The 22,757-nt window shown below is 33.5% G+C and overlaps 2 protein-coding genes across 2 annotated transcripts in view; one reads left to right on the forward strand and one right to left on the reverse strand.

Annotated features, from left to right (window-relative positions):
- Positions 1-6,865: 6,865 nt before the first annotated feature.
- Positions 6,866-18,342, reverse strand: LOC117336879 (retinol dehydrogenase 7-like). The gene is made up of 6 exons (XM_033897614.1): positions 17,869-18,342; positions 15,423-15,549; positions 14,414-14,499; positions 13,491-13,673; positions 11,773-11,910; positions 6,866-10,129 (listed from the first exon to the last, which is right to left on the reverse strand). Exons 1-6 carry the CDS (start codon positions 18,236-18,238, stop codon positions 9,795-9,797), a joined length of 1,239 nt encoding a protein of 412 aa, XP_033753505.1. The 5' UTR covers positions 18,239-18,342; the 3' UTR covers positions 6,866-9,794.
- Positions 18,343-18,356: 14 nt separating this feature from the next.
- The window catches only part of LOC117336881 (ER membrane protein complex subunit 10-like), a 53,648-nt gene continuing 49,247 nt past the window's right edge, over positions 18,357-22,757 (forward strand). The window contains exons 1-4 of the mRNA XM_033897615.1: positions 18,357-18,475; positions 20,691-20,748; positions 22,324-22,442; positions 22,640-22,735. Of these exons, the coding sequence (XP_033753506.1) occupies positions 18,395-18,475; positions 20,691-20,748; positions 22,324-22,442; positions 22,640-22,735 (354 nt within the window). The 5' untranslated portion in view covers positions 18,357-18,394. The remainder of the gene's footprint in view (positions 18,476-20,690; positions 20,749-22,323; positions 22,443-22,639; positions 22,736-22,757) is intronic.

Consider the following 22,757-nt stretch of genomic DNA (forward strand, 5'->3'; position numbering starts at 1 on the left):
ATAATAGAAAACAAAAATTGCACTTAGAATTTCTATGACTACGTTAATGCCAAAGCTTGTCTGATCTATCAGAATTACTTCCCTTCGTTTCACTCTGTTGACAGCCAGGTGGGTGCTGTTAAAGTAATGGCTAAAAATTGCATTTTTAAGTCGTATTGAAAACAATATACCATAATCATCCATGTATATATGTTTAATGTAAAACAGTCTTCTAACTGAAATATTGCAGTCATATAACTTTACTTTGTATAAAAATTGCTATAGATCGTATTAACCTGTATAGTCAAATTCATCTCAATGTATAATTGCATTGTAATAAACTTTTTGTGGTATCGATAGAGAGATAGCAAAACCCAAAAAGAAATGGACTCAAATCATTTTGACATACAATCAAAAACAAATAGCTGTTCAAACAGATATCTTTACACTTTAAGTGTTGATTCTTTATATTAACATACCAAGTGAATACAACAAACATTTGACCATGAAACACTATGAAAACATCGTTTCACGTGCTGATTTTCCACACATTACAACAGTTAAATGTTAATACGCCTGAAAAATAGTCCCCATTTCATTTCCGTAAATTGTTTCCTTTGCAATATATTCCCATGAAATAATTCTAATTTAACACGAATTTTTGTAGTTTATGTTAATTGATGTCTTTTTGTTTTAAATAAAGAGTTAACTGCATGTCCTGGATACAAGGATCATTACCTTTGGTATGTAAACTCTGCTAATACAATGTAAAACGGGGTGATATCTATTAAACTACAATATTTGTATGTAAAACATGCGTCTAATGTTAGTGAAGCATAAAATTAAAACAGGTTATACTACTGACCAAAAGGAATCTATATAGAAACAACTTTTATATAATTTGATAGAGTGAAAATTACATTACCCTCAATAATTCCACTGTTAGTTTTTAACAGAACTCAATAATTCCACTGTTAGTTTTTAACAGAACTCAATAATTCCACTGTTAGTTTTTAACAGAACAAACACAACAATCAATAATCCCACTTAATTTTTTTTTTTTCACCTTACTTTCAATAATCCCACTTTATTTTCTTTTGCGTTACAGTCAATAATCCCCACTTAAGTTTTTTACAGTACACTTTATAATCCTGACTTTAACCAACAATTCCCACATTTTCAACTTTTATTCTTTTATATTACCGAATATTTCCCCCTCTTTGGTTGGCCGTAAATGACTTGCGAATTGGCTGTTAAACAATGAAATAAAATTCCCCACTTTGGTATTTTGTATTGTATAATACAAAGCATACCCTGCATCCTTTGTTCTGAATGAACAGGTAAAAGAATTACCCACATTGGCAGAAGTGTGGATACGATAGGCCTGATGTGTAATTCTGCAACTACATGTATATCAACTTTTTTTCCTGAAACAAAAACATCTATGTATACTAAACTGGTACCAATTATTAATATTCAACCCAAAAACACATATCAAACTTATTTTTTCTGACAATAGAGGCTCCACCTACCTTGGCCACAGATCATCACTGACTTCAAATCAAAGGGTTTTCTTTATACCGTAGTTATCCAGTGGTACATCCACTCCCTACTTTTGACCCGATTACAGACAATGACGCTCTAGGTTTAACATTAGTCACTACGGTAGTGTGTGTTTTGGACCATGAAGCAAGAATAATGTTACAGTTTTACTAGCTAATACAAACAGTTACACCAAGATTATCATTACTCTTACCTCAAACTATGTATTACCAATACAACACTTCAATACTCAGTCACGTTAAACATGGTCTGCATGCAACACCCACAATGATACAAAGGTATTTTTTTCATATTAGAGCACAAAGCAAAAACATCATCCGATTGGTTTTGATACACCAAAGTATTACTGTATTTATATTGTAATAAACCCAGGGGACAAAAACGTAAGCTTTGACTCAGGCAAAAGATAAGTTTTAGCAGGACAAAGAAATAACATCTTTACTGAACTGCAATAGATATGGGTGGGCTTATTGTGGTACATAGCTTCTGTTGACATATGATTATTGTCAGACATGGGCTTATTGTGGGACATAGGCTTATTACCAAACATCAGCTTATTGCTGCATAAATACTGCACAATTGATACATATGTATAAAACTCTTTTGAATCAGATATACATTCAAATATGTATACATCAACCATTCTAGCACATAAAACAATATATTTTCTGCTTTGATAATTTTTGTACCGATTACAAAATAATAGTAAAAATTACAAACTTAATAACCTCGTTTCTACCAAAATAGGTTATTCAACTCCCAAGGCATGAAATAAGCATTAAAACTGTTGAATAACATTCAGTTTATACCACACGTTGAATAAACTCCGCGTTTTGATTGGTTGACACGGTGAGCTTTGACCGGGACTATTTTACAATCACGTGGTTCAATACAATCAATTTGATTGGCTTACACTTGAAGGCCACTTCACGATGTCCTGGAAATGATAACCCATAAGAAGTAGTTCGCAGCTGTTTTGTTATATTCTTGAAAATATATCTAGTTTTTTATCAATTCATTGCTTTGAAAGAATAAACCTACTTATCATTTTGTTATGATTAGTAATGAATTGTAATACTTTAATACATTATCAAATTTGTCAGTTTTGCATATTAATTAGCGGCAATTCAAATTAGGTCATATCCTTACATCACACCTGATATTGTGAAAAGAACACACATTGACACAAAACAGGTCATTTTATTCTCAGAATAGCTTTTCTATTGTGGTAGAAACAGGTCACACAAACTCCTGGTTGTTGTATATGGTATTCCTTTCACTCTTGTTAGTTATTTTTCAAAAGTTACAAAAACAAAAAAAAAACAAACAAAAACACTCGCTAAAACTCGTGTTTTTGTAACTTTGGAAAAATAACTAATTCGAGTGCAAGAAATACCGTATACAACAACCACTGGTTGTGTAACCTCTACTTCCATTTTAAACGAAATACATTCCAAGAAATCTTTTATATTATAAAATTCAATTATTATATAAAATAATGTTTATATTAAATGTCTTAACTTAGGATCTTCATATAATAATTACATGTATTCAAAGTCTGTTTTCAAAAATGTTTCAAAATATATTTAACACTACAGATATTCCCATAAATAACATACAAGTCAAAGATATCGAAAACAGATCTTTATAAGCAACTACATGTAGTAGCAGTAAGTTGTTGTTTTTTTGACACACACATCGCTCTTTTTCATAACCTTGATGTTACTATTATTTAGTTGTTGTGATATTGATGAAGCAAATGTTGATTACCATCACTATGTAAGTAATGCCATAACCTTTGATGTCGATACATTCCTTAAGATTTGCCAAGATGTGATGAAAGTACTAAAGACATGTTGTCAATTTTTTTTTATTTTTCATTATATATAATGTAAAAATACTGATTTTTTTCAGAAAAGTCTTGGAATTTGTTTGTTTTTAATATAAAGTATATATACTCTGTATATAGAGTGGCATCAGCAGTATAAAGTGCCTAGGTTACAAAATGCCAGTAAAAACCTAAATTGTGACAGTTAATTCCTGATACACTAACACAAACTTTATAACACAGAACACAGGGCTCTGGCATGAATTCTCAACTTGTGATCCATATATATGTTTATCCTGCAACTGCCACCGCATTGTCGGAATACACCCACCATATATATTTTTGCTGTATACGGCAGTGACGGAAAACAGCTGTATTTTGGAATCTTAGCACGTGCGTCAGTTCGACTGACCTACTTCAAAGTGAAACTACGTTTAAAAGGCGAACAAATTTCTGTCATTGTTGACACCGTTTCACTTCAAAATGATTACTTTTGATGGTTATTTTTATGACTGTTGCAGGATAAATAGAATACATGGTCAGTGTCTTAAAATATAAGCTGTATTTTTGGCTCGGGACAGAAAGACAAAAGTGGCTCGCCAAGGCTCGCCACTTTTGTCTTTCTTTACCCTCGCCAAAATACAGCTTATATTTTAAGACACTGACCATGTATTCTCTATATATAATGTACATTGTGTGTTGGGAATTAATGCCAAGTCCCTGTGACACAGTTAAGGTCACCTCCTAACCCTAAATGATTTTTTTGAAAGCTAAACTGTGATGGCTTATTATGTGTTATCCAATCACTGGATGTCCTTTATAATACTTGAGAAAAATGATATCATCAGAATCACTTATTGGATATTATATGTTGTCATGGTAACTGTCAAGAGCAACATCAAAATACTTAATTGGTGATGTGATGACAATGTTTAATTAACAACGCAACAATATAATTATTCTGTATGATATTTCTAACAGAAAAAAAAAGATACAAATACTTAGTCATGCATGGTTTCCACCAACCTTCCACTTTTAAAGAGAGAAATTTAAGATTTTTATCCTTCTAGACATTTTTTTTCCAGAAAACTTCTCTATCATTCATATATTTAAAACAAGAGGCCCAGGGGCCTTAACGGTCATCTGACTTTTAATTAAAACCCTTATATTATTGTAGTATGCATTCTCTGTAGCAAGTATATAGTGGCACTGTTGGCCATGGTGGCCATCTTGGATATCTGACCGACCCAATAAATAATAACACTTGGTCTGGACCATCTAAGGATCATTTCTGGTAAGTAAGAGCTGAATCCCACCGGTGGAATTTGAGAAGAAGTTTGAAATAGGTGTTGTTCAGGAAAACCATGATTGCGCAATCATGTTACAAAATGGCCGCCATTGCTGCCATTTCAAAGTTTTTACAAGGCCGAAAAAAAATAACAACACTTTGTTGGCACTCCTTCCTTAACATTCTCACCAATTTCGAGCTCAATGGCACCAGTGGAACTGGAGAAGAAGTTTAAAATGTGTTTTTTAAGATGGCGGATATGGTGGCCATCTTGCATTTCAGACCAATCTAAAAAATAACAACACTTGGTCGGGATCATCTCAGGAACATTTCAGGCAAGTTTCAGCCCAACAGCACTGGTGGAACTTGAGATGAAGTTTAAAATGTGTTTTTGAACATTGGTGGTTATGGTGGCCATCTTGGATTTCGGACCGACCCGAAAAATAACATCACTTGGTCGGGATCATATCAGGATCATTTCAGGCAATTTTCAGCTCAAAAGCACTGGTGGAACCGGAGAAGAAGTTTAAAATGTGTTTTCAAAATGGCGGCTATGGGGGCCATCTTGGATTTCGGACCGACCCGAAAAATAACAACACTTGGTCGGGATCATATCGGGATCATTTCAGGCAAGTTTCAGCTCAATAGCACTGGTGGAACTTGAGAAGAAGTTTAAAATGTGTTTTTCAAGATGGCGGCTATGGCGGCCATCTTGGATTTCGGACCGACCCGAAAAATAACAACACTTGGTCGGGATCATATCAGGATCATTTAAGGCAAGTTTCAGCTCAATAGCACTGGTGGAACTTGAGAAGAAGTTTAAAATGTGTTTTTCAAGATGGCGGCTATGGCGGCCATCTTGGATTTCGGACCGACCCGAAAAATAACAACACTTCGTCGGGATCATCTCAGGATCATTTCAGGCAAGTTTCAGCTCAATAGCACTGGTGGAACTTGAGAAGAAGTTTAAAATGTGTTTTTCAAGATGGCGGCTATGGCGGCCATCTTGGATTTTGGACCGACCCGAAAAATAACAACACTTGGTCGGGATCATATCAGGATCATTTCAGGCAAGTTTCAGCTCAATAGCACTGGTGGAACTTGAGAAGAAGTTTAAAATGTGTTTTTCAAGATGGCGGCTATGGCGGCCATCTTGGATTTCGGACCAACCCGAAAAATAGCAACACTTGGTCAGGATCATCTCAGGATCATTTCAGGCAAGTTTCAGCTCAAAAGCACTGGTGGAACTTGAGAAGAAGTTTAAAATGTGTTTTTCAAGATGGCGGCTATGGCGGCCATCTTGGATTTCGGACCGACCCGAAAAATAACAACACTTGGTTGGGATCATCTCAGGATCATTGCTGGCAAGTTTCAGCCCAACAGCACTGGTGGAACTTGAGAAGAAGTTTAAAATGTGTTTTCAAAATGGCAGCTATGGCGGCCATCTTGGATTTCGGACTGACCCGAAAAATAACAACACTTGGTCAGGACCATCTCAGGATCATTTCAGGCAAGTTTCAGCTTAATCCCACTGGTGGAACTTGAGAAGAAGATTGAAATGTGAAAAGTTTACGCACGGCGCACGGCGCACAACGCACAACGCACGGCGCACGGCGCACGACGACGGACGAAGCATGATGACTATAGGTCATCCTGACCCTTCGGGTCAGATGACCTAAAAATTAAAAGGTTCAGAAGAAAAATCAGCTTAAAATTTGAAGTTTTAAGGTATAGGTGATAGTTTGTCAAAAGCTGGAATATATAAATGTATCATACATGATAATCTCCCTCGAGAAAATTCCAAGAAGTTGGCAAGGATGTTTAGTATGCATTACAGCAAATATGTTATTTTCTGAATAACTCGATTAAAAACATCCAACAAAGAAATCATAGAACCACATACAAATATTTACTTGTATCTGATAGTTTTTATCTCTGATCAAGTTAACTGTTGGTCACTCAGATAATGAATTAAGTAATTAACAATGAACACACAGTAAATATTTAAATATGAAAACTTCTGAAGTTGAAATATATATAATATTATTAGCATACAAAAAAAAGCATTTCAATAAAATACAAGTCCAATATGTAAATGGAAATGAGATTATTCAGAATATGAGATTTAAACTGAGAATGTTTGTATATAGATGTATTGAGGTAAAATCTCTCCATCATTATTACAGGCTTTTTGTTAAAAATCCTAGAAAAAAAATATTGCTATGAAATGAACAAGAAAGGGTTGAGATGATATCAGATCTGGAAATGACAAAGCACTAAAAATGTATTTAACAGATTTTGTTTCTCATCAATTTTGATCAGGGCTGCAAATCAAATTTTTATTAAAATAAATATATTTCGATACCTAAAATCTATTTTTCTATTGAATTTAATAGATAACAGATCAAAGATTCAGAGCAGATGTTAGACATAAAAAAGTCAACAAAATGTCAGAAAAATTTGTGATACTGCTGACAGCACACATATAGCACTTCAAAGCTGGCTAAAATTACTTTCACACTATCATTCTGTATTACCAGGGTAATATAATGTATAGTAATTAAGATATGACAAAAATAACTGATTTCCAATTAATATGATATATAAGTGTTTAGGAAAACTGCTTTTCCAATATTGGTGATTTATAATATGAATATTTTATACTTTATATTAGCTAACACTAGTACAGGAATTTGCATTGGCTATGTTGATATTCTCTTGCATTGATTAATAAAATATGACCTAGATTGAAGTATAAGACTTACTTATGATGTATATGAGAATATACCTTATTAAATGCTATATTTTAATATTAACAACTTTTCATGCTATAATTTAATATTAACAACTTTTCATGCTATAATTTAATATTAACAACTTTTCAAAGTCATTGATGAATACAAAATATTACATATAAAACAAAACAGGTTGAAAACTTCCTTTTAAATTCTAATTAATAGTTCTGAATTTTATCTTCGTATGGCGTTCCATTTCATATGAGGCTGATAATTTCTAGAACTCATCTACAATCTACTGTATATTTTGATATTGTCCTTCAAGGTATCAATTTTATCATTATTTCTCCATAGGAAAGTGTTTCAGATTGGAAAGGTCATTAATGAAGAGAATTTTTTTTTCTTTTTTTTTTTTAATCTCATAATGCTTTACCATGGCAAATTCTAAATTCTTAAATTCAAAAATGCTTTCCAATGACAAATTTTAAGTTAAGTAATATCCTTCAATTTTCAGTTAAGAAATATTGATGAAACCAGGACCAGCTCTAGTTCAAGAAATCATGTATCAAATCTCTCAATCATTGCTAAAATCTAAGAAATTTGAAAAGCAAAAAAAAAAAAAAGTAAAATATTCTTCTACAAATCATACCATCATACATGTAATTCAATTCTTGACACTAATATGGTAGTTGGAGGCATAAGGGAATACTTTATGTACGGCGGGATAATCGATCAATCTTAATTAATGTGTCAATAATAGGCCTCAGGATTGAAATAACTGTGAGCTATCGTGTCACAAAAATTGCCCCACTCAGCTCTTACATTAATTTCTGGTGAACCAGGGCCATAATTCCCATAATGGAATTGCCTTTGTCAAAATTTCTTGAAAAAAATGTTTTAAATGTTTTTAATCCAAGCAAACCAAATTTTGTGTTAGAGCATCTAAGTCGATATATTTAATACATTTAAAAACTTGTAAAATCTTATTTTGAAACCATCCATATCAAACACAATACTAAGATAAGATCTGGCATTGTATATATCTATATGATGTACACGATGGACAAGGCATTCTATGTATGGAGGAAAAACTTTTTCTGTTTATCATAACACTTCTACCTTCAGTATGATTGAACTTCCAACAGAACTTCACTTTAAAAACTAAAACATTTAATCTATGTTCAATTGTTTTAAAGTGTCATATAAAATTACTTGAATTTGAAATTTGTCCTTTAAATTTTTAAGTGTTACCAGTTGTTTTCTGTGACAGCTTGCAGTCCCCCAGTAACACATTGTTTTTTTTTCATGACTATTCTAGTGGCCTTTTGTATTTCTATTAAAATCAAAAACTGTGTGACTTGATAGATAATGTTAAACACAACAATTTGTTTATTCATATTAGTTGTGTTGTCATCAGGTGAGTGGGTCATATTGGATTTTGTTGTTGTTGTTGTTGTTGTTGAACTAGTTGTTTATAATATCTCTATAGAATTTTATTCATATTTCATCTCACAATTTAAGATCAATTCAAAAGGTATCAGATTAGTATTTAAATCTAAATAATGACATATTATTTTTTATTTTATTTTTATTTTTGTTTTAACGTTTAAGATTAATGAAACCACCTTTGAAAGATTTGTTTTTCTTATAAAAAAAATTACATAAAAAGAGACACTTTTTCAAAATGGATGACACAAATTTACACTTATAAGGATGACACAAAATTCAGCTGAATAGTTTTTACATTACACAATATCAATTTCAATTAAGGTCTATATTAGAGATTTTTCTTAATTAAGCTCAAACATAACAAAAAATTTAAACATCACACATTACCCTATATTTCCATGCTCTGTATGGTTACCATTGTGTTTCTAAATTTGGGATACTGACACAATATTATGGTAGTGACAAGTGGAAAGTGATGAAATGTGTTATTTAAAAAAATTTCAGACATTTGGAAGAAAATCTTCTGATTTTTCTAATATTTATGAAATTGGAATGTGAATAACAAACCATATCCCGTAGAATGTATTCAACTGTTTACAGAAACAAATCAAATTATTCATTAACGTATGATATAATTTCAAACAAATTTTTAATGATCTACTAAAATGAACATTAATTAAGAAACAAGAAAAAAACAGAAAAAATAATATGCAAATTTGGAAGATCTCCCCCAAAAGTTACCTCAAAACAAATGAAAAAAACTTGATGTAAAACTTTTAAACAAAACCAGATAAAAAATAACTTATAACCGGTAGATTTGTCTTGAAACAGATTTTTTTTATATAAATTAAATATACATTTACTCTTTAACATAGCAAGCACATAAAATGTAAATATTAGCACATGTAATAAGTCAGATCACTTTGCTGAAATGACAAGTCAAAATGATAATTCAGCTGAGCGTAGCCGGGCGGGCATCCAAAGGCATAATGCCAATGACGGAGGACACTTTGTCAGCAACCCATACAGGTAACAAAGGGTACACCATTGTCAGTAAGTCTGCACCTGTCCCGCACGGATAGCGAGCGCGGGGACGCTTTGAAAGAAGTCCACTACGCATAGCTCTTATGACTGGTGTTAGGTCGTCCGGGTAGCGTGTGGCGCCTGCCACAATACTGTTATACACTGTATCGAGATACAGCTGACCGTAGGTATGGCGGGCATTCTCGTCCATAGAACTCCATACTTCCTCTTTCCTATTCTTTATATTGTGTTCTTTCATATTCTCTGTAAAATAACATTAAAGAAAATCTATGAAAGAAACAGAAAAATGACCACGGCTCACAATATCCATGCCTTCTGCAGTATTTCTTAATTACTAAACCAGAATTACTGGTACATTTAAGTCATGTGGAGTGAGAAAAAGAAGAAGCTATATACATTTATTTTAAAATATTATATCATAATTGTTATTTTCATCAGATGACATTAAATAAAGCTTGAATAAGGCCAAAATTACAATGTGTTTCTCCTAACATGCCAGAAAAAAGGCAGACAGATTGGGAAATAGTTTTAAACTAAGATTATATACAGAGGAGCCCACTTATTTGCATATCGGTTATTTGAATATCCCGCTTATTTGCATAAAATTCTCAGGTCCCGATTTTTTTCTTCTTTATCTTTGTATTTTAATCCGGTGTATTTGCATCGACTAAAACACCGACTTCCGCTTATATGCATATAAAAATTCCAAAAAATCGAAAAAATTTAATTGATTTTAGGGTATTTTTGTGATTTTCCCGTCATAAAAGTTTTATGAAAAGTGTTTTTAACTTACATATTGATTCGACACGATGTACAACGTTATCTAATCATTGGTTCCCACTTCGTCAAAACAGGTTATGTTCGATGCATCGATATCGACATTTAGTTATTATCCAGACCATATCAGTAGCATTGTGAAGAAGCATTACTGAATAAAATATTGATATGTCTCATCTTTTGATGAGATTTGTTTATTTATTATAGCATCGATCCAAACCTGTGTTCTGTGCACTTGAACACTCGCTGAGGCAGGTTGCGATCGCCATGATTGTTTACTAGGCGCGTTGCATTGTGGGGGCATATGTGTAAGGAACGACAACTCTGTGTGTGTGTGCGCCATTTTCCAAAACAAACCCAAAGACAGTCTATTGCTTAAGCAGTTCATCATCTATGATCAAACAACTAATATACTCATAGCAGGAACAAAACACATCTCAAGACGATAATGAATGTTTATTGAAACGATCACATTGTACATCGTAGTGCCAACCCACGCGTGTATGACCGATTTCGGACCCACAGACTCGGAATGACAAGTAGTAAACGATGAAGTACAAATGTATATGCAAATATTTGTACATTTACAAAGAATAACAACCCATTTATTTCGTATTTACTCTTATATTTTAAATAATGTTTTTTTTTAAATATGTTTTTAATGCAAATAACGTAAACAATCATATAGCGCCCGTTTTGAGTACCTACCTGACGATCTACATAGTGTATAAGAGGGGCCAAAACCCAACTCCGCCTATACGAATACTCCGGTTATTTGCATATTTTGTCATGGAAAAAGGGCTATGCAAATAAGCGGGTTGCTCTGTATATAGACAAGGAAACTTGACTTAAGTCCTTTCTTGAAAATGGCCAAAAAACGAAGATAGGCACCAAAATATAAGGTTGGTAGGATTAACAGAAACACAGGCATTTTTTTTTTAGATCTCATGCAAATTTTCTGAAAATTTTATCAAGTGAATAACTAGTTGGACAAATAAATCGGAACAATTCACTCAATATTCATGCCTCACAACGAATCTCAAAAAATGCTAATTTTTTTCCCTACCTATACCTGTAAAGCCAAGTTGATGAGAGTTGATGGTACATACCTGTATAAAAGCCTGTAGGTTCTATGACTGCCACATGTACCCCCCATTTCTTCATCTCCTGTCTGAGTGTGTCGGTGAAGGCGACCAGCCCGTGTTTAGATACACTGTACGCACCGTTTCCTGCCATTGTTATCCTCCCTGTTACAGATTACAAAAAAAATATTCCCTTAATAAGTCTCTTCCTTATCATGATCACAGCTTATTTTAACAAGGAAATGGATTTGATAACATAACTCTTAACTCTTATCATTAAACAAGAGGCCCATGGGGCCTGTATCGCTCACCTGGTTGGATTTGACCAAATGTCAAAATAATGTTCATGTTCAATCATTTTATTTGTCAATCTCAAACAATGCTATATGTGGTTAAAGTGTGGGGATCCCAACTGTTTTAAAGAAATAATGAAGTCCAGACTCTCTAAGGGTCTGAAAGACCTCAAGGATTGTTTTTACAACATGCATTCATAACTTAATAACTAGTAGCGATTTAAAGGAATTACCTCTATTTCCCCAATTTGACCCCGCCCCTTTGGCCCCTTGGGGATCAGTCATCATTAATGCAAAATCTGTTCCCCCTTCCCCCAAGGATGTTTCTGACCAGATTGGGTTCAAATTCATTCATAACTTTATGACTAGTAGCGATTTAAAGGAATTACCTCCATTTCCCCAATTGGGCTGCGCCCCTTTGGCCCCTTGGGGGTCAGAGTCACCATTTATGCAAAATCTGTTCTCCTTCCCCCAAGGATGTTTCTAACCAAATTGGGCTCAAATCCATTCATATCTTTATGACTAGTAGCGATTTAAAGGCATTACCTATAATTCCCCTATTGGGCCCCTCCCCTTTGCCCCCTTGGGGGTCTGAGTCGCTATTTATGCAAAATCTGTTCTCCTTCCTCTAAGGATGTTTCTAACCAAATTTGGTTTAAATCCATTCATAACTTAATGACGAGTAGCGATTTAAAGGAATTGCCTCAATTTCCCATATTGGGCCCCGCCCCTTGGGCCCAATGGGGGTCAGAGTCACCATTTATGCAAAATCTGATCGCCTTTTGCCAAGGATGTTTCTGACCAAATTTGGTCAATATCCAATAAGTACTTTATGACTAGTAGTGATTTTCAGCAAATGTTGGTTGACGGACGACAGACGGACGCCGCACCATGGCAGAAGCTCACCGGACCTTTGGTCCAGGTGAGTTAAAAACAATTACTTATAATCATAACTTGAAGTTCTTAACAAACATATCACTTTACCACAGCAAAAACCTCTCAGCCAAACATAGAACCCCCCCCCCCCACCCTTTCCCCTTACTTCTTTGATCTTTGGTGGCAAAACAGAAAACCTTCAAGTCTCTAGTTAAGATTCCCAGATTCACCCAACAGCCAGGGCCATTTTCAGACAGGGTAACCTTATAGTAGCTGGTGGCTACCACACTAAACAACATACGTCTGCTCTCATGCCATCCACAGCAATTAAGGTAAAGTGTCTCGCCCAAGGACACAACCACATCAGCACAGACCAGTCTATTTTGCAGGTTCCCGAATAACACAAACCGACAAGGATAGGAAGTGTTGAACCACGCACCTTAGATCATCACCAGAGGTTATGAAGGCCAACGCTCTAACCGACTGGGATATCACAGCCTCCGCAACAGGACCTCAGTCCTTACAAGCGGGAAAAACTCTTCAATCTATTAATACCAATCACAAGAGCTTACTTACCTAAAAGACTGGACACATTAACAATTCTTCCCTTGGACTTGCGTATAAGAGGCAACAAAGCTTTAGTTAGACGAATCGTGCCGAACAAGTTGATATCTAAAATCTTGTGAAACAGTGCATCTGATGTCATCTCGATCTCGGAGAAGTACCATACTCCAGCATTATTCACAAGTCCCCATAGACCTGAAAGTTAAATGTGAAGAAAAAGAAACTATCAGTGATCCATGTTTATAGTCACTAAAGTAGTCAGCAAAATACTAAAATTTGAAAATTAATAATATGGATGCTCAAATTTGATGTTTTTGGCAAAAATACTATTTTTGAATGGAAATCAACATATCAATTTCATGACTTGCATAAATATGAAAATTCTGTAGTCATGTAACATGGCGGTTTGGGGCTTAACTCTTGTATGAGCATGTATAGACCAGTGTATTTCTGGTTGGTCGATTGGGGAGAGAAATGTTCACGTATTCACAGTCTAATGTGATGTAGTCCAGGAATACTTTCTTAGTATTGAAAATACAGGTATATGTAGGTATACATACTGAAGTAAACTTACATTATTACATTAACTTAAGTAGTAACTACATCTGCCTTAATATCAAATGCCTTTCATAAGTACAATACTACTCCCATTTTTTATTTGACAACTGTGATTATTTAACATCTTATTCATAATTTTTTATAGGACATATCAATTTGTAGACTTAGATCGAAGGGTACATATACACCCACTAATCAACAGAAATAAATCTTGGCAAAAATTAATTATTTAACATTAGTGGGTTGGTAAAATATGAACAATTCTAAATGCCTAGTAATGTCCAGGAATATGATTCAAATACAGGGGAAATTAAATGTATCAGTAAAATAATTTCTTGTTCCCAAATATTATATTGTTTGAATATATAGAATCTCACCATCTTCTCCTTCATGAACCTGTATAAAATTTACAACATCCTCCACTTCTTTGGTATTGGTGACATCCAGTTGTAAGACGCACACCCTGTAATAATAGTATCATCTTAAAATCCTAAAATGTTATAAATAACGACCCATTAAATCTAGAGGACACATTCCCAGTAAAATAACAGTATCATCTCTAGTTAAAACATTCCTAAAATGTTATAAATAATATACACTGTAATCACCATCAAATCTAGGACACAAATTTATAATAACAGTATCATTTTAAACATATTTCCATTATGTGTATTAACAATACTATGATAATTATCTTAAAATATTTCCTAACATATCATAAATAATGGACAATAAGATAATCTAAAGATGTATACCCAGTAATAACAACATTATCTTTTCATAAAACATTTTATAAAATGTCAAAGGATGAACTATCAAATAATCTAGGGCACGTAATGACATAACATTATATTATTTAACATTTCCTAAAAGGATCATTACGAAATCTATAGCACAAGGTGAATAACAATATTTTATCCGATTTTCAAAATCTGAAAGGGACATTCCATTTCCTTCATTCAGACATCAGAAACTTGCAAAATTTCAATTGATAAAAGATATGCCTGAATGATGATACAAGTTTTTGTGCCTACCAGTAATGAACGTAACACCGAAATGTACAGAAAAATGATGTTTCGTGCACAAATACTATTGGTCTTTGTGGTAATTAGTGATCCTTCGGGTTGAATTGAGAATTTTGAGGATGTAGTACTTGAAGCGCTTTGGATTTCCTTGAGAGTAAAACTGTCGTATTAATTAATGTAAAGATTATAACTTTTACTACTTGGGGAAAATATATATTTCTCATTAAGTTTCATTCTTGCGACCTTCACTTTATTTAATGGAAGGATTGTCCCTTTAATATCTAATATAAAGTATCAACCCATAATGTAATTTCTCATTAAACTATATTCATTTATTAATATTCGTTTTTGGAATACAAACCTTTCAGAACAGTTGTTGCGGATAGCAATAGCTCCTGGTCCATCAGCATGCAGACAAGTAGCATACACTCTCATACCAATACTGTCGAGCTTTTTCACCAGGGCACTTCCAAATCCACTATCACAACCTAATCAAAAGTTCCAGACAACAAACTTGAATATGAAAAACTGAAGACATATTCCAATGCATACAACTGGAATTACAGCTATACTATAGAGAGAGTTATTGATTTCCCATTGTCAAATCACCATATCAGGACTTTTTCAGAAGGCTTTTTTAAGCCGATTATGGGCCCAATTAATTCCAAATTGAAATCATTTCTTAGTAAAAATTATCATGAATATTAAAAATTTGCAGTAATATTCTTAACATTTCCTTCAATCTACCAATTGACCAATTTTCTTCCCAAAATGAAGCATAGTATAGTTCCATCCCAAATGATTGAAAGAAAGCTTTAAGACTTGCTTACGGTATGTGTGGTATATATATATATACACCAGGTATATATATTTCTGAAGAATGGCAGCTAGAATATTAACATTTTTGACAATTGTGAAGCATGAGTAAAATAATTTAATCATACTCTGCATTCAAGTGACATTTTGAATATTGATAAAAACATCAGCTTAATGTTGTGTACATTTGGCTGAAAATGTTCTGGATATAGATAGCCATTCTGGCAGCCTAACGACCCGATTTTAGGCAGCCTAAATTTTCTTTAAATCGACCGTAAGAGGAAAAGCTAACTTATGTACGTATACATGTACAGTAACCACCGTGAACACTGCATTATGAACATTTATCACCTCAAACTTACACACACTTTCAAAGAAAAGTAAAATTAAGTGATCACTTTTGCATATATCGCCACAAGTGTCTAATTAATCTAATTATTTAGCTCAATAAAGCTTAATGCACTTATAATTGACAACAGAAATAATGTCTGTTTGGATGTGGGTGTTACGTATGTATACGCTTCCCTCAGAACCGCTACTGTAGTTGTTGGTATCTGACCTTGTGGCTGGTATACTAATTATATCATCATTTATTGTTCTAAAATATGGGTACTGGCCGAATGGTTGTGTTAGACTCTCCCAAATAAAACGTGTACACCGGCGGGTCCCAGTTACCAAAGTGACCGCATGTGATCATCCTACAGTTTGCTCAGTGTTTAGTGTAAATATGCAAGGTACAGCCAGTTTTATTGTCAAATAATGGTAAATAAATACATATAGGACTTTAATTTAATCATACCCTGCATTCAAGTGACATTTTAAATATTGATAAAAACATCAGCTTAATGTTGTGTACATTTGGCTGAAAATGTTCTGGATATATGTTCTGGCAGCCTCGAGCTCATGACCAGATTTTAGGCAGCCTAGGCCTGGCTTCTGTTATATATACGTATATACCCTTGGTTCATATAGTGGCAGATGACTCCCCTTGCCATTGTTAGTTGTATAATTTGTGGACGATTAAATTTCTATTCCAGATGGCCTATCTCTATATCAATGTGTGATATTTTACCCTATATGCAAATATATAGCAGGTAATTAGATATTTATCCTAACCTGATATAGTAGTACTGGTAGTCCAAACCCAATATGGTCATGATCATATAGTAACATAGGTTTATCTTGCAACTGGCACCGCATTGTCGAATATGCATACACCCACCATATATATTTTTGCTGTATACGGCAATGATGGAAAACAGCTGTATTTTAGAATCTTTGCATGTGCGTCAATTGGACTGACCTAGCTATAGGCCTACTTCCAAGTGAAACAACATTTAAAAGGTGAACATATTTGGGATATTGTTGATACTGTTTCACTTAAAATGTTTATTTTTGATAACTGTTGCATGATAAATAGAATACATGGTCAGTGTCTTAAAATATAAGCTGTGTATTTATCCAAACCTGATATAGTAGTACTGTAAGTCAAAACCCAATATGGTCATGATCATAGTATACGTAACTAGTAGTATATTATAATTCAACAATCAAAAAAATTACCTCTGGATAAGAGTCATAAAACAAATCAGTGTATATACTGTGTGTGCATGTATACACCAGAAAAAATGTATTGTAAATAACAATATATTCAGTGTTTAAATCTTTCAAAACACTACAGTATATGTATTTTTCAACAAATACCAGTTTCAATTTACTGCCTCGCAATTACCTCAATTCCAAATAAAAAGCCGCGCCCATTCTCATTATAATGGAGCTTGGTGTATTTATTTGTTTGTTTGACATATCTCAATCAGACTGTCAGGCAGAGTAAATTGTTTGACACGCCTACTTTGTGAAATTGTATGTCAGTATTATTAAAATTGATATATTTGTTACCTATATATAAAGGTATACAATATAACTGTTATTGTTAAAATAAAATATTTCTCCGTTATGACAATTGCAACAATAAGGACATATTTCATTACCTGTGATCAAAACGGCCTTGTTTCCCACTGGTAAATGACTTGCAGGCAACACAGAATAGATCAGTAGACAGCATACGGCAAATGTCAAAACACCTCCTGGACCTTTGATAAAAAATTGGCATAAAGGTTCTCCAAGAAACAGAACAATCAAACTCAAAACAGATCTGAAACCGAATCTAAATTCGTGTGTCAAAAATTTGGATAACACTGCCATTGCAAACACAACTGTCACGCTGGAATATAAGACTGCATAAAATATAATATCATCGTCAATTTCGTTGAAATCCTCGGCGATATCCATTGTTACGTGCGGTGATTCTCTTAGGAAACCTGCTGCGATATCAACGAAATCGGTAAATACTTTATGCATCAATATTGTAAACCATGTCCAACAACAGCCGCCATTTTTTATCCAACTATTGGAGCTCGATATAACGACATATTTGATTGGAAATTATCATCGTGCTTCATGAAACAGAGCGTTTGATTGGACCACCACTTTCAGCCTTATTTCAGTCGATGCAACATGGCTGCGCCCATGAAGATTGTGACCGTGCTACCACATCTGGCGATTTTTGTTTGTATAATCGGATCTTTTGGAGTCTTGGTGAGTGAGAGAAGTTATTCGTGTTTTAGCCTATGTGACAGATGTTCATGCTTCCAACTTAACTAGATCAGTCTATTTCGACGTAGAAAGCACCTGTCACTATATCCAAGGATTCAGATCTTGTCAGAGGGTCCTGATGAGGCTGAGGCAGATGTTCAATACATTTCGCACTGTTCTCTGGTTGGTTAAGCACATCTTGTAAGACCGTCCTTTGCTTTTTCCATCCTTAAGGGTTTGTACGCATACGGAATAATGACGTGAGAAGAATGAAGATCTTTTAAAAGTCCCTATATTATATATGTATACACGTTTCAAAAGTCATGAACTGTACTGTTGTGGCCAGGCAGACCCACAACCCCTTATAACTGTAAATCTATGGCAAGTTTTTTTTTAATATTTAGTAACTATGTAGCTTGATTTAATTTTTTTTTTAATTAAGTTAAACAGATTTTAACTTAAGTCAATAATATTTTGACTGAAGTTAAAAAGATTTCAGCTTAAGTTGAATAATGTGCATTTATTTGTCTTCAGTTGAAATCATTTTAGCTTAAGCTAAATAAAGACATAATGCAAAAATAAGTTGTTTTTTGATTAGCTTAAGTTAAAAAGATTTTGACTGAACTTAAAACAAATCTTTATAGCTTAAGTCATACTCTTTTTAACTGAAGTCAAAACTTTTGTTACCTTTATAAGCTAATAGATAATAAATATTAAAATGGATTGCCATATAAATCCATTGTGTAGATGCGTTAACAGGATTCCGGACTCTCTTGAATCGGGGCAGGACAGCCTATCTAATTCAGATAATATAATTTTAGGCATGGCCTATGTGAGAGCACAGCAATCCCGGTGCCCATGGAATTCGAGAAACAAGCACACATAATCTAGTCTACTAGAATAGTAAATCCCACGTGATTTGTTTCATCTATGCGGAACGTAGTACAGTTTCCGATGGTGTGAAATGTAAAACAGACTGGTCGTATCACTGCCTCAAATATCATGTGAATTTAAATACATGTTGCCAACAGATCTATACACTGGTTTGTAATAAAGTATATATTAAAGTATATATCAACAAGAATTATGATTTAGATAACTTACTACAAAAACTAAGCGTAGAATAAGTCTAGCTATGACAAGGTGACGGGACAGCAGACGAGCAGCAGACGACAACAAAAAAATTCGGAAGTCCTCTTTATTTTCTGTGCTATATTTGGTAAACTTGTATGCAACTCGAACGGACCGGAGCTGCACTCGTAAAACACCGGAAATATTTTCGTTGAAAATTATACCGTTACGTTTTGAATATAAAAAATTAAGAAATTGTTCGAGATAAATTTTATTAACAAATTCTAACTAGTGTGAAGTCAAACATTTGCATATTTTTAAAATGTTGATATTTTGTTATCTCCTGAGAATGTGACTTTGAATACAGTCTTGCGCAACACTGGATCTTGTCGTGACTTCCTGTTTCCGGTTACTGAGAAAGTTTTTGAACTCTAAGTATATTGGGGGAAAAGGGGGGGTTTCCGAGACATCTCTACCATTAAGTCTGCTACGCGAACGGGCTTTGCCCGTTCGAGCTGCGCTCTCTATTAAATGTCTACTTTTTACCCAACACAAATTACTTCCTAAACGTTGTGGCTATTTTTCCTCAAATCTGTATTATTCCTCAAAATGATTTACCTATTATAACATTGTGTTATGATTCTTAACATAAATGGAAAAAAAAAACCAATTTATATTTAATCTGACACAAACTATTGTTTTATTATTCATCAGTACAGTAGTGTGATTTTTCATTAAATATGGTAAAGTAAGAAAAGAATAAATCATACATTTTAGGGCCAGTATGTAGATTGTTAATCTTTTGTTATTTTAAATTATTCATCTGATTGGAATAAAAATGATTTGTTCTCTTCTTATATTCACAATATTTAATGAAAAAAAGTCACATTCCTGTCTACTATACCATATACAACTACCTGCTAAATGTGTAAAGTTTTACATATCTTCTAAGTCATAATAATTTATTTATAAGCTAATTAGGGTCATTTGGCAGTTGGCTGCATTGAAAGGAGAGCAGATGTTGTATTATACATTAAATAAATGCAAGTGATGCATGATCTGATCCCAGGGTGTCCAATGATCATATCTAATCTGATGAAATCGAGCCGGACACTCTCAGTTTATTTGTTCTTTTTTATTTCTGTAGGGAGATGATTTCTATGATGGACAAAGGACATTTGATGTTGAACACTGCTTGGATAATGGTAAGCTAAAAATGAATTGATAAAATCAGGGATCAATCTAGGGTTTTTTTACTACCGTTTATGGGTAGTTTCCCCTCAGGATTTTGTTCCATTTTCCCCTCAAACCTCTGTTAAATTCACTGAAATATTGTATTTTCCCTCATTTTTATGGCAATGATATTCCCAAATACTCCAGATTTGCTTTCCTAATTAACCATTTGCTGTTTTTACATGGAAAATGTGTTTTTAAAGCAAAAAACTGAAACTTTGTGATGTTTAAATTTCCCCTTTTCAGAACTGATTTTCCCTTATGGTCCAAAAAGGGTAGTTCCCCCTAAATTCTAAATTAATCCCTGAAAATATAAGCAGCTATAAGTCCACAATGTTATATATACATCATATGTATGTAATGGGAAGGAATAGTGAAAAATACCCTGCCTGTGGTGGGCTTTCGAACTAGCAACCTTTCGCTCTCAAGGTAAATCCCACTTGCCTAAGCTAGTAATATAAGGTGACCTATACTCTCCTTTTTTACATGTATACCTAATTTATCAAGAAAAGAACATTTCCATATATGATCTTTATCTCAAAATTTCCTTAGTCTTTACCAAAATCTATCAGCTGGGAGGATATCAATTTTCATTTTGTAGATATAATAGAACTATTGATAATGTATTGTAACAGTCAAACCTATGTTTTAAATGAGTGTGCTGAAAGACACAATGTGTTTAAGCTGTATATTTCCCCAGAACAAGCTTTAAAATGAACAATTGTGACAATTATTTAAAATTCTGAAGAAAAATGAACTGTTTAGTGGTTATGTATGTTTTTTTTAATTATTCACCCATATAAAAGTTTTTAAATAGAGCAACAGTAAAGCTTACATATATAAGAATTATGGCAAATATTACATGAAAAGAATGATAAAAAAAGGGACTCATGATCAAGACAAAAAAATCATTATGTGCCATCCTGTATTTAAGTATACTGTGCGCTAGATAAAATTGGTAAATATTACAGACTTTTAAAAATAGAAATTTATGTGTAATTTTTTCCCAATTCGATACAATTTGCATATAAAAAATCTTCTGAATTTGGCAAAGTGAAATTTCCAAAGATACCCTAGAAAAATATATGTGTATCCCCATATGCCTTTGTATGATAATTTATTATTAGTCTTTCACTGGGAAAACCATAACGGCTATGCTGGTTTATCTCTTAAACTACTTTTGACAAATCTTTCTATGCCATGTTTATCTTGTCAAAATATCAGGATGATATTTAAAGAATTTAAAAAAAAATCAGAAATAGTGCATGGTTGGTTTCCATTTAGAATCAATATTTGTTTGGTTGATATTTATTTAATCAGTTACTCACAACAGTAAAGTGAAATTGTAAACAACAGTGTATAAGGCTGATGTACAGTTTTACATAATTGAGAGAAAAATGTAAAAAAAAAAAAATCATCAAGGACATATTTGAAAAGAATAGAAGATGTAAGATGTGCTGACTGTTAAATAGCTTGTTCAAACATCATGTTAATTGTTAATATTATCATTTTAATACTTAACAAATTCTATTTATACTTTTGTTCAGACCAAGAAGTACCTGTGTTTACTAAGAGAGGTACTGTAGTGGTGAAGTCAGTCAAAAATAACCGCGCCTTCCTCTCAGAGCCTGTCAGCCTGTCACTGGTCGAGGGGAAGATGCTGAAGGTAAGTGTAAAATCACAGGTATCCTGTCCAAAGATATTTTAAAAGAACATTATATTAAATTACTAAATGCAAAGTGTAAGTAATGCACCAAGTAAACAAGAGTTGTCTCCCCTAGTATGCGGTATAAACCAGCCATATTTTATTTATCCCAATGAGTAATAGATTTCTGATGATGATTTTAATGGTGTATTTTTTAGGCCCTGGTCAAGTCAAACGACATCTATCGTGTGCGTATGCAAGTGAGGACAACCGGAAACCAAGAGGAAGATTATGTCTATTCCTACACTCAGGCAGTAAGTATTCACAAACAGGCTG

This window comes from Pecten maximus, chromosome 10 (genome assembly GCF_902652985.1).
Source record: "Pecten maximus chromosome 10, xPecMax1.1, whole genome shotgun sequence".
Classification (NCBI taxonomy): Eukaryota; Metazoa; Mollusca; class Bivalvia; order Pectinida; family Pectinidae; genus Pecten; species Pecten maximus.

Coding starts and splice junctions, on each gene's coding strand:
- LOC117336879 (XM_033897614.1), bottom strand. CDS start 18,238: ATGCATAAAGTATTTACCGATTTCGTTGATATCGCAGCAGGTTTCCTA. Junction 11,911..13,490: donor TAATGTGTCCAGTCTTTTAG/GTAAGTAAGCTC, acceptor AATCTGTAACAG/GGAGGATAACAATGGCAGGA. Junction 10,130..11,772: donor ACCTACAGGCTTTTATACAG/GTATGTACCATC, acceptor GTTATTTTACAG/AGAATATGAAAGAACACAAT.